This window comes from Carassius gibelio, chromosome A5, assembly GCF_023724105.1.
Source record: "Carassius gibelio isolate Cgi1373 ecotype wild population from Czech Republic chromosome A5, carGib1.2-hapl.c, whole genome shotgun sequence".
Taxonomy (NCBI): domain Eukaryota; kingdom Metazoa; phylum Chordata; class Actinopteri; order Cypriniformes; family Cyprinidae; genus Carassius; species Carassius gibelio.
The window spans coordinates 19,432,452-19,448,167 of NC_068375.1; the positions used below are offsets into that span (position 1 = coordinate 19,432,452).

Genomic DNA, 15,716 nt, shown 5'->3' on the forward strand with positions numbered 1-15,716 from the left:
GTCTGTAACTATCTGTCTGTCTGTCTGTAACTATCTGTCTGTCTGTCTGTAACTATCTGTCTGTCTGTCTGTCTGTAACTGTCTAGTCTGTCTGTAACTATATATTTTTTAAATCTTTTATCTAGCTATCCGTATCTGCTTGTTTGCCTGTCTATCTTATCATTGTATTTATCAATGCACCGTTTTATCAATCGTCAAGTTGTTCTATCTCTCAATCTGTCTTTTTATCTGTTTTATAATTTTGTCTATTGTTTGATAAATTTATCTGATTGTCTATTATCATATAGTTCTACCAATCGTTCCTTGTTTTTTTTTTAAATTGTATACCATATGGATGATTGAATGAGTAACATATTAATGTGTTTGAGTGAGCTTCAGTACCAGTGTATGAGATTGCTGGATTTATTTATTTATTTTGTCATCTTTCTTTCTCTGTTCTCTTTCCTCCTTTATAAACGGTAATTTTAGGGCATTAATAATATCATAATAATATAAGTGTCTTGTTCATTTGTTTGTTATCTTGTCCAGAAAGAACATGTATGCTGGAGGGGACAGCACACAGATGAATGGAGACACGCCTCACAGCGGTGGACAGGGGGGCGGGGGGCACGCAGTAGGTGATGAGCTGAAGAGGACGGGGAAGTAAGTTAATGCTTGTATAAATTCTTCTTGAGGAACAGATTAAGCCCAACCTCTGACATTCATTATTTAGTTCAGATGAAGGTTTGTCAAAATGACTAGAATTATCTTAATATTAGACAAACATTGAAGTCAGCATGTGCTCTGTTTACGGAGTACAGACTGTTATAATTAGATTCAATTTCTTTTTACTAGTACAGTACAGTCCCGCTGTTGGTTTTAGAAATGCCTTGACCTTTGGCAAAGAACTGCTTATGAGTAGTTTTCTGTGCTAAATAGAAGTTACCAATTAATAATACCAGTAAACATGCTACGGTTTAAAATATTACTTTAATATATTTTTTATAAATTAATGTCCCTCTTTTTTATTAGTGGCTCAAAAATATTATTTAATAATATTATTATAATATTTAATATAATATAATATAATATAATATTATAATATTTAATAATATTTCTTGTTCATTGTTCATCATAAAATGCAATTTTCAAAATCCTGAAATTTTTGCAATTATTACGTTTATTTATTTTTATGTTTATTATTAGGTTGTGAAAAATGAAATCCTATAAGTTTTAAGTTTGACTCAGATTTTTGAAACCCACTGTACAGAGTGAAAATATTTATTTATATAGAGGAAGCAAGATTAAGATAACACATAGAAATGGAATGAAAATTACTATAACAATTATGTCATATGTTTTGTTCTTCAGGTTTTGTGGAGGCCTTATTCTTGATGTCAAAAGAAAAGCCCCCTTTTTCTTCAGTGATTTCTATGATGGACTACACATCCAGTCTTTGTCTGCCATTCTTTTCATCTACCTGGGAACAGTAACCAATGCCATCACGTTCGGAGGATTGCTGGGCGACGCCACAGAGAACATGCAGGTGAAGATAAAACCGCAAATCATGAGAAACTTCATGAGTTCACGGATGTGCCCTGAGCCTTTCTAAATAAGAATCAGTCAAACCTGGCCAGGGATTACAGTGTTATTCATTCTCATCAATCTTTAACTGACACACACTGGGAGCAGTTTCTTCTCTGCCCTCCTTTTGAAATGTTACCTCTAGTTCAAAGGTCATGTTAGTAAGCCCTTCAGTATTTGTCAGTTAGCAAAGTGTAATTTAGAGGGATCTTCTATTAAAGTTTATTTATTTATACATTATAACATTTCTATATAAAACACGAAATTAAGGAATTAATTAAGATGAGGTCTAGGTCTGTTCTGAGTAGTACAAAGTAGATCAACTGATTCCATTTCCATCTATTTTAGCCACCAACTATTGTTTTGTTATTTTACCCAACAAAAAGTCTAAATCCTTAATGAAGGTGTACTAATCAGCGTAACAAGATAATTAACTTAAGTCACTGTATTTGATGAAGGTCAAAAGACGGATGAAGCCGTATATAGTATACCACATTCACAGACATTCCCATCCGGATGGGAGTAGATTTCTCAGAGAGTGCCCGAGTTAGAGTCATTTTTTACTAATTGTGTGAGGTAAAACACACCCGTTATTGATTCAGACAGGATTTAAATTGTGAAGCACGACTGTAACATGAAGTCACTTGTCTCTTCAGTGGCCGTTCATTATAGCAGTTTTCATAAAATCTCTAGGATTAGTTTTTCAAACAGCGTTTGGATTTCTGTTATTAACAGCAGACGCCTGTGATTTCATGTATTGATTTGGACTGGACTAGTTAATAATGAGGGTTGGAGTCTGTTGTCTGGATAGTGGCATTATGGAAGGCCATGTGCAACACTTAATTAAATGGGGAATAAAAACTATTTTTTGAAAATGATATACATCATTAAAGGAATTAATTCATTAGGATTCAATCCGAGCCATTTCTGTGGGCAAGGTCTTTAGATTACATTTCTCAGAGTACCTTTGATTTAGCTGAAAAACTATAGTAGGTTATCTGCTTTGTCATTTTTTACAGAGGTTGTGTGGGAAAAGCACAGATTTGCATGAGACAAAACAAGGTGAACAAAGAAAACTGTTCTCGTATGAACTGGGCTTTAAATACACTTTAACAGACCTTATTTCAAGGGAACGTGATTATGACTGAGCCTTAGTTGGTTTTTCCCTAACCCTTTGGCTCTTTTTCACTGTGTTTCGTGTGAAGGGTGTGCTGGAGAGCTTTCTGGGTACAGCGGTGACTGGAGGCCTCTTCTGCCTCTTGGCTGGGCAGCCTCTGACCATCCTCAGCAGTACGGGACCAGTGCTGGTGTTTGAAAGGCTGCTCTTCAACTTCAGCAGGTACGTCATCATCTTTGTTCAGAATGTGTCCTCACAAACTAACTACTGCATATACTGACTGTTTAGTAGTTAACTGAAACTTAGATTCTGTAAATGAAGTTTACTGAAGTGTTCAGTACATGGTGATTTCCAGCGCTGGTCATAGATACACTACTACAATTCAGAGTGTTAAGGAAGTAGGTCAGTTTAGTTCAAAGGGAATCATTTAGGATTTTATAGAGAATTTGGACGTACTTGCATTGCTTGTTTAGGGGGTTCCCTTTGTTGTGTCCTTGCCGAAAAGGGGGTTTCCCGAGTTTGCTGATTGGCGTTGAAATCATCAGATTATCCTGAACAATATATCAGTTTCCACAAAAAATATTAAACATTACAACATTTTTACCATTGACAATAATAAGATGTTTGAGCACCAAATCAGTAAATTAGAATAATTTCTGAATGATCATGTGACACTGAAGACTGGAAAAATGGCTGCTGAAAATTAAGCTTTGCCATTACAGGAATAAATTAAGTTTTAAATGATATCAAAATAGATATTATAAGTGTTTATAATATTTAGCAATATTACTGTTTTCACTATAATTTGTTTAGTTGAATAAATGCAATCTTGGTGAGCAAAAAATGTCCCCCACATATTCTTTTGAATGGTAGTATACTATTTATTGCTGTATGATTTGAAAATTGGTTAATTTTCTATTCATACTATCCTCCACAGGGATAATGGTTTTGACTACCTAGAGTTCCGTCTTTGGATCGGTCTGTGGTCGGCCTTCTTCTGTCTAGTCCTGGTGGTCACTGATGCCAGTTTCCTGGTGCAGTATTTCACCCGATTTACAGAAGAGGGCTTCTCCTCGCTCATCAGCTTCATCTTCATCTATGACGCCTTAAAGAAGATGCTGAAGTTGGCTCATTATTATCCGATCAATTCAGACTATAAAATCAATTACGTCACACAGTATGACTGCATGTGTGTGGCACCCACTGATGGTAAGACCTGGTACATCTCTTTCTGTGATGTTTTCTTGTTTTGAAGTTTTAGATGCTAAACCTTTATTCATTGCAGGTTTGTAAACTTACCTGAATTTTTACTTTCATTTCAAATTGTAAATCGCCTTCCTAAGTCTCCAACACGTCCACAGATGCAAGAAACGATGAGAGCTGAACGAACAGGAAAAAAGATTACTGATGCATATGTAACATTACTTTGCTCAGTGAGGCAGATCTGATGTAGCACAAAGTGACCTTTTTTCCCTAGCTTGGGATCCAGAATGTGCTACTTTGAGCTCAAGTGGAGTTACCAACTTTTATTCCTCTTTTTGATATGAAACACTATATGGTGTTTGAATTTCTAATATTCTTCAATCTCTTAACCTTTAGCAAAAGAGTTTTGATGAGTTAGGCATGTCTGTTAGCCACCGATGTCACACAATTATGTGCTTGCACTCCACAAACTCAGGATCAAGATCAGAGTTGACAAAAAAATTGATTATCAGCATAATTTTTACTGTCAAAATCAATTTATTTTAATTAGGAATTTAACCTGGTCAAATTATTTCACCTTGCAGGTTTCACAAAGAGTCCAAGTTAGTCATGTGAATTCACCATGCTGACCAACAAAAAGCTGTTTGGATTGATAGTTTGTGTTCCCCTGACTTTTTCATATGCATGCAAACTGATGAACTCTGTCTTGTGAATTCATATCACGTAAAGACGTGACTAACAGAAGATTGGAAACTTTAATATGTTTATATAAAACAGAAGCGAAAACCTTTCTATTTTAAATTTATTTATACATTATTTCTTTATTTTAAAGAATAAAGTTTCAGAATTATTCAAAATCCTAAACATTGTTTATCTTCAGATTTAAATAAGATTTAGGTTTTGTTTTATTTTTACGCGGTGGATTCAGATGTTGGAACCCCACTGTATGCTTTTGGTTCTTTCTGAAGGCCAGCTTTGACACTTTTGACCTTTTGTGTTTTTCAGTCAATTCTTCAGATGTGTACACTGATCCGCTTGGTTCACTTATCTGGACAGTAAACTACAGCGATACTGTAAGTGTTTCAAAACATCACTGAAATATGTGCAAGGCTGGAAAACACAACTTGACTTTTCAAATCTGAGCAAATTGTAAAACTCTAGGCATTATACACTTGACCGCTTTGTAATTTGTCATCATCATAAACATGCTCCTTATTACTAGGAGAAACAGAAAAAAAGAAGAAATTAAATGTGTTCTTAAATCGACTAAAAATATCATGCATGTGTGATGGAACAGAATTATAGTCTGAAAAAGCTACAAAATCAAAGTTTGAGCCCAGTAAATACTACATTTTTTTTTTTTTTTGTGAAATCTGTAAATTGCTGAACATCTGCAGACTGTCTCTTACTTATAGCAACTAACATTGACTGCTACATAAACCTTGTGAAGTAGTGTATTCTAGCCTTGAATCTTATTGGATTCATTGAGGTCGCCATATAGAACACAGTACATTTGAAAAAACTTCCCTCTCCTTTTCTGTGCAGAAAATCCATGGTGCTTTTTAATCCTTAAATTGTTGGCTGTTTCCTAAAACATTTTATCCAGACCTGCCTGACATTTTGTTCTCTTCATTAGAAAAACTGGGCTCCCAGTTGAGAATAATAGAGATCTCTCAATGCTTCCATTCAGATGAAGTCCTCAGTTTGAAATGATTGAAACATAATGCCCAAATCCTTGCCAACATCCTTGGAACTGAATTAGCCATAGCTCACGTTTCGCACATTTTGTGCAAACCTGAACAGTAACAAAGTCGTTGTAAAACTCCAGAGAGATTGAAGACGACAGCGTATCTGCCTTCAAACAGAAACTGGAGAGCGTTTAATGTTCTGCAACTTTCACGGGTCACTCAACTTTTAATTAATGTCTTGGGTTCATGTTTGGTCTGTTTGCTGATAAAGCTGATCACCACAGGAAAACAATTTCCTCTCATCCTTCAGTTAATATAAACATGATCACATAAATGCACAAAGAAAGTCTTATAAATCATTTCAAATGAGTTTATAAAGTCAGTCAACAGAATCGGACTTATTGCTTCTACTCTCATGAACGAAAGAGTTCCAAGGAATGAAATGATTTTCTGTAAATGAACATCTTATAAGTTTGATCCAGACACCTTGTGATTTAATGTTCTGATCATGTGTCTTTGTGTCACTTGTGCAGCCCCTGAATGCCACCTGGTCCTCACTGTCAAAGAAGGAATGCTTGAAATACGGAGGGGAGTTAGTGGGCAAAGCCTGCGACTTTGTGCCCGACATCACCCTCATGTCCTTCATCCTTTTCTTTGGCACCTACACCTGCTCCATGTGTCTGAAGAAATTCAAGACAAGCCCATTCTTTCCTACTACTGTGAGTAGTCAATCTGTGACTCTAATCATACTACATGTGTAGAGGCAATATTTAGCCAAACCTGCTCTCTAACCTTATACTGTGGGCAGTTAGGCTAAAATAGTTTTGTCAGTCCAGTCTCTGATCCTAATCAGTACTGCAGTTTTTGAGGGAAAAAACTAATGATTTGATGCTCATTACTTAGTCTCTAAAAGAAGCATCCTTTTCCCCCATTTTTCCATCTTAGGTGAGAAAACTCATAAGTGACTTTGCTATTGTCCTGGCAATTTTGATCTTCTGTTGTGTTGACGCTCTGGTTGGGGTCGATACACCAAAGCTCATAGTGCCAAGCGAATTTAAGGTAAAAATTTCTATCCACCTTGTCTGTCTGTCTGTTACTGTAAAGTGATGATCCTTCTGAGGTGCACTTCTAATATGTCTCCAGCACAGACCTACAGTACTGGTCAAAAGTTTGGGGTCTGTAAGTGTTTTTTTTTTTTTTTTTTTTTTTTTTTTTTGGAAAGAGGTCTATTATGCTTTATACATTACCTCGCAAAAGTGAGTACACGCCTCACATTTCAGCAACCATTTTAGTATATCTTCTCAAGGGACAATGCTATAGAAATGAAACTTGGGCATATTTTAGAGTAGTCAATGTGCTGCTTGTATAGCAGTATAGATTTACATACAGCCATTATTGTCAATAAAGCTGCCAACTAAAGTGAGTACACCCTAAGTGACAACAAAGATGCATGTCTTATTCATCATGTTCAGGCTTTTGTCTGCTTCACAGGACCATACAAATTTGTGTATCTTGTATTAGAGCAGTTAAGATTTGGTGCTTTGAGTACAATTTTCTCATACAGACCACTGGATGCTCAACATGACACCTCATGGCAAAGAACTCTCTGAGGATTTGAGAATTAGAATTGTTGCTCTCCACAAAGATGTACTAGTACTGTGACCAGAGTCATACAGAGCTTTTCCAAGATGGGTTCAACTTGGAACAGGCCTTGTAAGGGTCGATCAAAGAAGTCGAGCCCTCGTGCCGTGCATCAGGTGCAGAAGCTGGCTTCAAAAAAACAGATGCATGAATGCTGCCAGCATTGCTTTTGAGGTTGCAGAAGTGGAAGGTCAGCTTGTCCGTGCTCGGACCATAGGCCACACACTGCGACAAGTCAGTTTGCACGGCCGTCATCCCAGAAGGAAGCCTCTTCTGAAGCTGGCTCATTAGAAAGCCCGCAAACAGTTTCCTGAAGACAACCTGTCCAAGAGCAAGAATTACTGGAACCATGTCCTGTGGTCTGATGAAACTAAGATAAACTTGTTTGGCTCAGATGGTGTCCAGCATGTGTGGTGACTCCCTGGTGAGGAGTACCAAGACTATTGTGTCTTGCCTACATCAAACATGGTGGTGGTAGCATCATGGTCAGGGGCTGCGTGAGTGTGGTTGGTGCCGGGGAACTGCACTTCTTTGAGGGAAACGTGGATTCCAAAATGAACAGTGGCAGAACATGATGCCCTCCCTTCAGAAACTGGGCAGAACGGCTGTTTTCCAACATGATAATGAGCCCTAACACACCAAAGATGACATGTGATGGTGATGGCGTGGCCAGGTGTGTCTCCAGACCTGAGCGGAAGGTGGAAAAGCACCATGTGACTAACATTCAGCAGCTCTGTGATGTCACTATGGAGTGGAAGAGGATCCCAGCAACAACCTGTGTAGCTCTGGTGAATTCCAGGCCCAGGAGGACACAGCTCACACAACATATTGACACTTTGGACACAGTTTTATCATGTTCACTTAGGGTGTACTCACTTTTGTTGCCAGCTATACTGACAATAGTGTGAGATACTGTATATTTTAATGTAATTTATTTTTGTGTTAGCAAAGTTGAATGTTCAGCAGATGATCATTGTAAATTTAACATGTTAATTAAATGCGTCCTTGTTAAATAAAATCATTAATTTCATAAAACAGATCTTACAGACCCCAGACTTTTAAAAATAGTCTTTAAAATTCTGTAAAATATTCTATAAAATTGATTATAATATCTTATAATTATTTTTCCTGCGTTTATCTATAAAGAAAACAACTAGCATAATTTGCAGTATATGCTAATATAATACAACTGATTTAACATAGTTTTTTTTAAATCGGTTTTATTTTAATAGTTTTTTTAAATAATATTTATTTCAAATATGTTTTGTTCACTGTATAAACAGAATAATGGGGAAAAATTGCCAAATCAAGAGATGATCTGTTCTGTATTAGCTATTTATTTATTTATTTGTTTAAAATGTGTTATTATACATGTTATTTATTATAGTAAAATGGTTTTGGGACTGTGCACTGCACGGGTCAGTACATGGGGTGTTTCTACTCAGGTGCCCTGAGCGTCTGCTTGATAGAAATAGATTTTGTTCAGGAAAAACAATTATCAGTTGCACGCTGGCTGGCATGCTCTATTTGCTGTATCTTATGTACTGGTTCACAGACAATGCCAGTCCACTCAGGACGGTACTGTTTGTACCCTGTAAACATTTCCCAAGTGCCCTGACTGCAAACTTCTGTGATCCTCAAACTGCACTCCTCTCAAATCCTCAGCCAACAAGCCCAAACCGTGGCTGGTTTGTGCCTCCGTTCGGAGGGAACCCCTGGTGGGTGTACCTGGCAGCAGCTCTGCCTGCCCTGCTGGTGACCATCCTGCTCTTCATGGATCAGCAGATCACCGCTGTCATTGTCAATCGCAAGGAGCACAAGCTTAAGGTAGGCCTGCTGTGTGATTCTCTCCCGAGCCAGAAAGTTTATCACGCTCACTTTGAGCCATCCAGGACCACAGGAAACACTTGCAGTGCCGTGGGCGACTGTATTGGGGTATTTATAGAAAGTCTTTTATGAATAAAGCTCTTTATCTTTTTTCTGGAGGATGTGAATCAGAACTTGGGGTCAAAAATAGCATTCTTTAAACAGGTCTGAGGCAAGCCAAAAGGGAAAAGAGCTGTACATCAATAATTCAGGAATTGATATTTGATCTTAATATTCTTAATACTGAACTGAAAACTTGTAATATACTGAGTCTGTAAGATGATAACTAGAAAGTCTTTGTTGATATTCAAGAATTGTATGCTAACAGGAATTATAGGCTACATGTATGAGAATTCTGAAAAAATATATTTAAATCATTTTGAATTCTGACTCAAAGCAGTTTCCCTCAACGTCACCCTTTTGGTCCAGATTGTAAGTGGAACAAAGAGGAATTGTGAATCAGAAAAAAGCAAACCATTTATTCTCTTTTGACCTGTAATGTGAGACTGGCCTCAAAACATTGTGTCCTCTCACTATAATGCCTCCCAGCTGAAGAGCTCCTGTTGTTATCTCTGTGAGAATTACACTGCCCTGGTGACATATTGTACTTTACTTTTGTGTGAGCAGAGTAGTGTTATCTGTTAGAATAAAGCACTCAAGAAACCCGATGGCTCCTTTAAAGGGACCACTCACCCAAAAATGAAAGTTCTGTGATTCAGTAAAATAACTTTGCTAGATTTAACTAAAGATGACTCAAATTTGTTTTGTTTTCAGCCTTGACAGACATGACAGAGACAATGGAAAATGGAAAGAGCTGCTTAAATTATCATTTTATGTTCAATTATATTATAACATAATTATAGCAAAAATAGCAGCATGCATGTTTAGAGCTAAGAGAGGCTGAGTAAATAATAATAAAGAAAAAAAATCATTACTGGGCAACTATTCTTGTAAAATGTTACAGAATACTATAATAAGTCATAAAAGGTTTATGATTGCTCTTATAGCATTTTGTAAACAACCTGTTTTCTCTGTCTCGATCAGAAAGGCGCAGGCTATCATCTGGACTTGTTCTGGGTAGCTGTGCTGTTAGCAGTCTGCTCTTTCATGGGTCTGCCCTGGTATGTAGCTGCTACAGTTATCTCCATCGCCCACATTGACAGCTTGAAGATGGAGACCGAGACGTCTGCCCCTGGCGAACAGCCCAAATTTTTGGGTGTCAGGTATGTTCTAAAGAATCAAATCAAAAGATGAAGTGATCTTTGGTGGTGATTTGTAGAGTAACGTGGCATAAAACTGAAGGATCTGACTGACAGTAGAGCTTTTGCGTCACTCGTGGACTACAGAGTTGGGTTCAGTGGGACGCCTGTTAAAAAGCTGCATGTTGGACTGAACTCCAGGGGGTTATTGATGCAGCTGTAAGCTGAACAAACGTACTGTAAACAGGCCTCGTTCTGCTGAAAACACACTGCCAGTATTTAGGTTGCACTTTTAACACTTCTCTGGTTTGGTTCATTACCAAAGTATTTCAGGTATTAATGATTAACATGAATAATAAATATCTGATTAATATTATAATCAGAAAGAATCATTAATAATTAGGGAAGTGGAATATTTAACCATTAGTTTCCACTTCCCTTATTATTATTATTAATGAGTGGGATCTGATAGTTAATGATGTGTGCTGGTAACTTAGACGTTGCAGGTTTAAACACCTAACTACACTCCAAGTTACTCCAAGGGATTCAACAGTCACTCTAATAAGTGCACTGCAAGTCTCTGTGGATAAAAGCGTCTTCCAGTTGACTTCTTCCTGTAATTTAAACAATGATACACTGCATGTTTGTTTGTCTTTTTGCTGTATGCACCTGCTAGTAATGGGTGCAGCTGAAATCGCCAAACCTGCTAATTAGAAGCGGGTGTCCACATACACTAACATTCAAATATTTAGAGTCAGTAAGACTTTTTTTTTTTTTCTCAAAGAAATGAATACATTTATTCAGCAAGGACACATCAGATTGATTGAAAGTGACACAAAATGCTGTTCTTTTGAACTTTTATTCATCAAAGACTATCACAGAAATGTCTCTTGAGCGCTAAATCAGCATTTTTGTAATTGTCTCCTCTTCAGGGAACAGAGAGTCACTGGTATCTTTGTCTTCATCCTCACCGGTCTGTCTGTCTTTATGGCTCCTATCCTCAAGGTGACAGTACGATAAATGTGCATGTGCTGCATGTGTGTCATTTTCTTTGTCTCTTCTCAAACACATGATGGCTTTGAATGTCTGAATAATTATTTCCTGTAGTTTATACCAATGCCAGTGTTGTATGGAGTTTTCCTCTACATGGGTGTCGCTTCACTCAACGGAGTTCAGGTCAGTTCTTGAAACGATTCTGCGCCATTCAAAACTTTTTACATTAAAAGTCTGAGACTAGAATTATATATCAAATTTAATTTTTGAAAAATTGTAATTAAATCCTTATACATTATCATTTTGGGTATTTCCAAACACATTAGATTTGTTTTTAATAATCACCAATCACTTTTTTATATATTTGTTTCAGTATTGCTCTTTTTTTCTTCTTCTTCTTCTTCTCAGTTTATGGACCGGCTCAAGCTGCTCCTCATGCCTGCCAAACACCAGCCAGACCTGATCTACTTGCGGCACGTCCCACTGAGGAAGGTCCACCTCTTCACTTTCATCCAGCTGCTTTGTCTGGCGCTCCTCTGGGTCCTCAAGTCCACTGTGGCTGCCATTGTTTTCCCCGTTATGGTTAGTCACCACTTTCAGCTGTTCTTGATTTATCAAGCATTAGTATTAGAAGCGGCTTTAACTGCACAACTGAGAGCTTCAGGTCTAAAATTGCACTACCTGTCAGACGGTTGGAATACTGGATTTTTTTGTTTTATTTTCTTGTTGAAAGTTTCTTTTGCTAACCAATACTGCATAAGAGACTTCTCTCAAAAGCATAAAAAAAATCTAAATTATTCAAAACTATTGACCAGTAATGTACTTGTGCCAGTTATTGCATCCCACTAGAAAAAGAGATAAAATGTTACACTAGCATTTTGATAATAATGTTTGTTTGTCCTTCATAATATGAACAGATACTCAGTGTTGTATTTTTTTTTTCATCATCTGTAGTATATGCACTGAACTGAAAGAGCAACACTAGCTTTTTACTTTTTTATCAGATCTTGGCTCTGGTTGCTGTGAGGAAGGCGTTGGACTTGATCTTCTCCCAGCATGACCTCAGTTTCCTGGATGATGTCATACCTGAGAAGGACAAGAAGAAGAAGGAAGATGAGAAGAAAAAGAAAAAGAAGAAACAAGGGAGCATAGACAGTGACATGGAAGATGTGAGTTTTCCTGAAAAATAAAGGCCTTGTTTTAATGTTTGTATTAAGAACACTTAAGACTTTGGGAATAAGTTGACTGAGTAGGTGGCCCTTTAATAATGTGTTTTAATACCTGTGCATGATACACATTTGACTGGTAGTCTATCCATCCAAGTGTGGACTACTCTGGTGTATGTAGGTTCAGCTCCTAAAGCTCTTTTCGACTGTTTCTCCCTGTGCAGTCTGACTGTCCTTACATTGAGAATGTGCCCAGCATTAAAATCCCAATGGACATGATGGAGCAAGAGCCTTTTTTAGGAGATAAGGCCTCTGACTGTGAGTAGACCGGACCTGGGGCCTCACCTCAATTCAGACCTCTTGAACGATTCAGCATGAGCATTTTTCTTCCTCTTCCTTTCATAATGCGGCGCATGCTAGCACTCGCTCCTCTGTCACGTGTCAGTCCTCTATAGCAATTGACAACTAAAACGTTTTATTTTCAGCTTTAGTATTTAACAGACTGTGGGTAATTTTTCTTTTCTACTAAAACTTGTAACATCTTAAGAGTTGTATTAAGATCTTATTATCTAATGAAAATGCTGATTCAAACATTCCCATGAAATCCCAGATATGAAAATCTTTAGTCTTCATTTATTCTCTTTGGCTTGTGTGTGTGTGCTGAGCTGGTGCTGTTGATCCTGTATGCTGTAAAAGCATGATGGTGTTCAGCACAATGTAACGCCGTGCGTGTGCTAATAATAGACCATGTGTCCCTCTAGCAGGAGAAAAGTCCCCTTCATTTCTTGACCGATATACATCTAGCTGAAAAGCGGCACTACTCTCAGACCAGCCCGATGTCAAGGTATGCATCTTGAGCTGTTGTGTGTTAGTAATGTGTAGTTAAAGTATGCAGGAATAACAACATAGAATATTAAGAATGTGTGAAGCAGAGCACTCTTAACAACTGTACATATTAAATGATAAGATCAGTTTTCAGATTTTGTATCTTTGATAAAAAGAATAGTGTATGCATTACTATAATTCAGTGAGATCAAGATGCTTTCACTACAAGCCACCTTTATTTCTTTCAAAATCATAATTCATCAAGGCTTAGTTAATGCCTTAATACTACTCTTGTTAGCTTGTTAGAAGAAAATTCTTTGAACCACAGGTTAAATAGTAGCAAAGAAATTCTTGGTAGTTACTGGGAAATGAATTGAATTGTAAGTTGTCTGTCTTTTTCAGTTCAGAGAGACTGCCATTAAATGTGCCTCAGATTAAAATAGATCTGGACCCAGATGACAACGATGACTACTACTGGAGGAGTCGAGGGTCTGAGACGTCCATATAACTCCTCTAACCAATCAGCTACATAGATTTTATTAGCTCTTCCGATTTGCTAGTAAAGACTGTTCCCCATCATGGATCCATTCTATGAAGACTAAATAACGGCTTCCACTCACTTAATCACTCCAGTTTGCAAAGTTGTAATTCCTAAACTACTATGCAATTCAGTTCAATATTTCACTTATAGTACGTGCTGAGCTGTGAAGAAATGCTGTAGCTGTTTTACCCAGTTCCACAACTGCTCCCTCCATTTATTCATCCAATACAATATAATTCTTTTCCTTGATTTTTTTGCTCCTCTACCTCTGTTTTACATGGTAGGCATTATGTAAGAAAATAATGTAACTTTCTCATGTTTTTATTTGCACAGCATGAGATCTTAATGTAGATTTTTTTTTTTTTATGTACATCTTGAGCAAACTATTCAGCAAATGATTTTTTATTATGAAGAGAGAGAACAACTGTGACAATATATTATACAGTAATGTTTAACTTGATTAACTTTTTAATAATGGTTAATGTTATTGATTGGCATTGAACATGCTGTTTTTCATATTTTTTCATTTAATATAGCGCGTTATTAAATTTCATGTTTTGTTTTACAAACTATATTTCTGCCTAATTATCCAAACACGTTCTAGTAAGGTTGAATAATTAAGAAAGCCTAATAATTGATTTTGCATTTCAAGCCTGGTCCGGCAGTTGTTTTGTTACCTGGTTATGGAAAATGTCTAAAAGAATAAAAGTGTACGTTTATAACCTATATGAACTGGAAGGTCTGTTGTCCTTCAAAGGATTTACCTAAGTGGCTTAAACCTGAATTGCAATAATATGTGTAATTTCTTTAGGTTTGAGATTCTCATGTAATTCAGATCACTTTTTTAAATTGTGGTTTATATGTCTTGTCGTTCAGTCTCATATTGCAAGTTGTGTCATTTGTAAAAAAATAAGTGTGTCAACAGTGTGGCACATACATTTGAATGAAGATGACATTTGTGCTGCGTCACACAGTTCATGTCCTAAACATGTTCTCGTTGATCCTTCAAGAATTCCAAGAAGTATCCTTCGACTTCTGCTAATTTGTCATCATTTTTCCTCTCTTTCAAAAAACAACAGTATACAAATTGTAGTATACATTATTTTCGAAATCAACTTTTAACCTTGTAAGTATATATTTTTTAACTTATGTTTTTGGGGGTACCTAAAGATTAAATATATTGTGACGCATGAATTCTTGAACGATGCTAAATGTTAAATTGTAGAGTGTGTAACAATGATACATTTTTTAATCAAGTTTTGTGATTTCTTAGAACAAAACAGCTGAAATTTATTTTAGAATGTATATTTTTCAAAGGAAATGAATATTAAAAAACAATTTATTAAATGGTCTGCTCATTTATTTCTGTGCTACTGTTTTCAGACTTTTTGTCCTCCATTAATAAAATTCTATCTGATACTGTACAAAATCATATTTCAATGTAAGACTAAAAAAAAAAAAAAAACTTTTTGCTTCATTAAAGATTTATGCATAATGTGAACAACTCACTTTATTGTGGATTCTCCAATGTAGCCCCAAATGTGGCTCATTTGCTTTATATAAACACTCAAACCATTTTAAATCAAATTTACTTTGCAATTTCTTTTCACACAAATTATACTGCTGCATCAGTATCCAATAAAAGTAAATCTAGTTGTATAATAATAATATATTTGGGGACCAAAAACGATCTTTAGGCGGTTTTCAGACACGTTTTTGAGACATCGATTAATAATTTATGATCTTGCATTAAAACAGCCGTGTCTCAGGTGTTAGCTGTTCACTGAAGATGGCACAACATCGCCATCTAGTGTTTACAATTAACACTGCCCCTCATAAATACAGTTCCCATGACATGCACTTTAACAGCTCATTTACTAATTGTAGAATATCAAGTGCATTCTTTTTGAGACA

General features: G+C 36.5%; 1 protein-coding gene across 9 annotated transcripts in view; it reads left to right on the forward strand.

Annotated features, from left to right (window-relative positions):
* Positions 1–15,149, forward strand: part of LOC127999688 (electrogenic sodium bicarbonate cotransporter 1) — a 63,327-nt gene extending 48,178 nt beyond the window's left edge. For 4 of the 9 annotated variants that reach the window (XR_008172553.1, XR_008172559.1, XR_008172521.1 and 1 more), the window contains 16 exons: positions 529–642; positions 1,351–1,525; positions 2,769–2,902; positions 3,618–3,889; positions 4,889–4,956; positions 6,105–6,290; positions 6,517–6,630; positions 8,878–9,039; positions 10,123–10,301; positions 11,210–11,282; positions 11,385–11,453; positions 11,679–11,852; positions 12,275–12,439; positions 12,661–12,754; positions 13,201–13,280; positions 13,664–15,149. Coding sequence is in view for 5 of the 9 variants with exons in the window: in XM_052592208.1 (XP_052448168.1) it covers positions 529–642; positions 1,351–1,525; positions 2,769–2,902; positions 3,618–3,889; positions 4,889–4,956; positions 6,105–6,290; positions 6,517–6,630; positions 8,878–9,039; positions 10,123–10,301; positions 11,210–11,282; positions 11,385–11,453; positions 11,679–11,852; positions 12,275–12,439; positions 13,201–13,280; positions 13,664–13,769 (2,071 nt within the window). In the remaining 4 variants the exon portion in view is untranslated. Of the gene's footprint in view, positions 1–528; positions 643–1,350; positions 1,526–2,768; positions 2,903–3,617; positions 3,890–4,888; positions 4,957–6,104; positions 6,291–6,516; positions 6,631–8,877; positions 9,040–10,122; positions 10,302–11,209; positions 11,283–11,384; positions 11,454–11,678; positions 11,853–12,274; positions 12,440–12,660; positions 12,755–13,197; positions 13,281–13,663 lie in introns of all 9 variants that reach the window. The other 5 variants (XM_052592207.1, XM_052592205.1, XM_052592203.1 and 2 more) reach the window with 2 other exon arrangements.
* Positions 15,150–15,716: the final 567 nt, after the last annotated feature.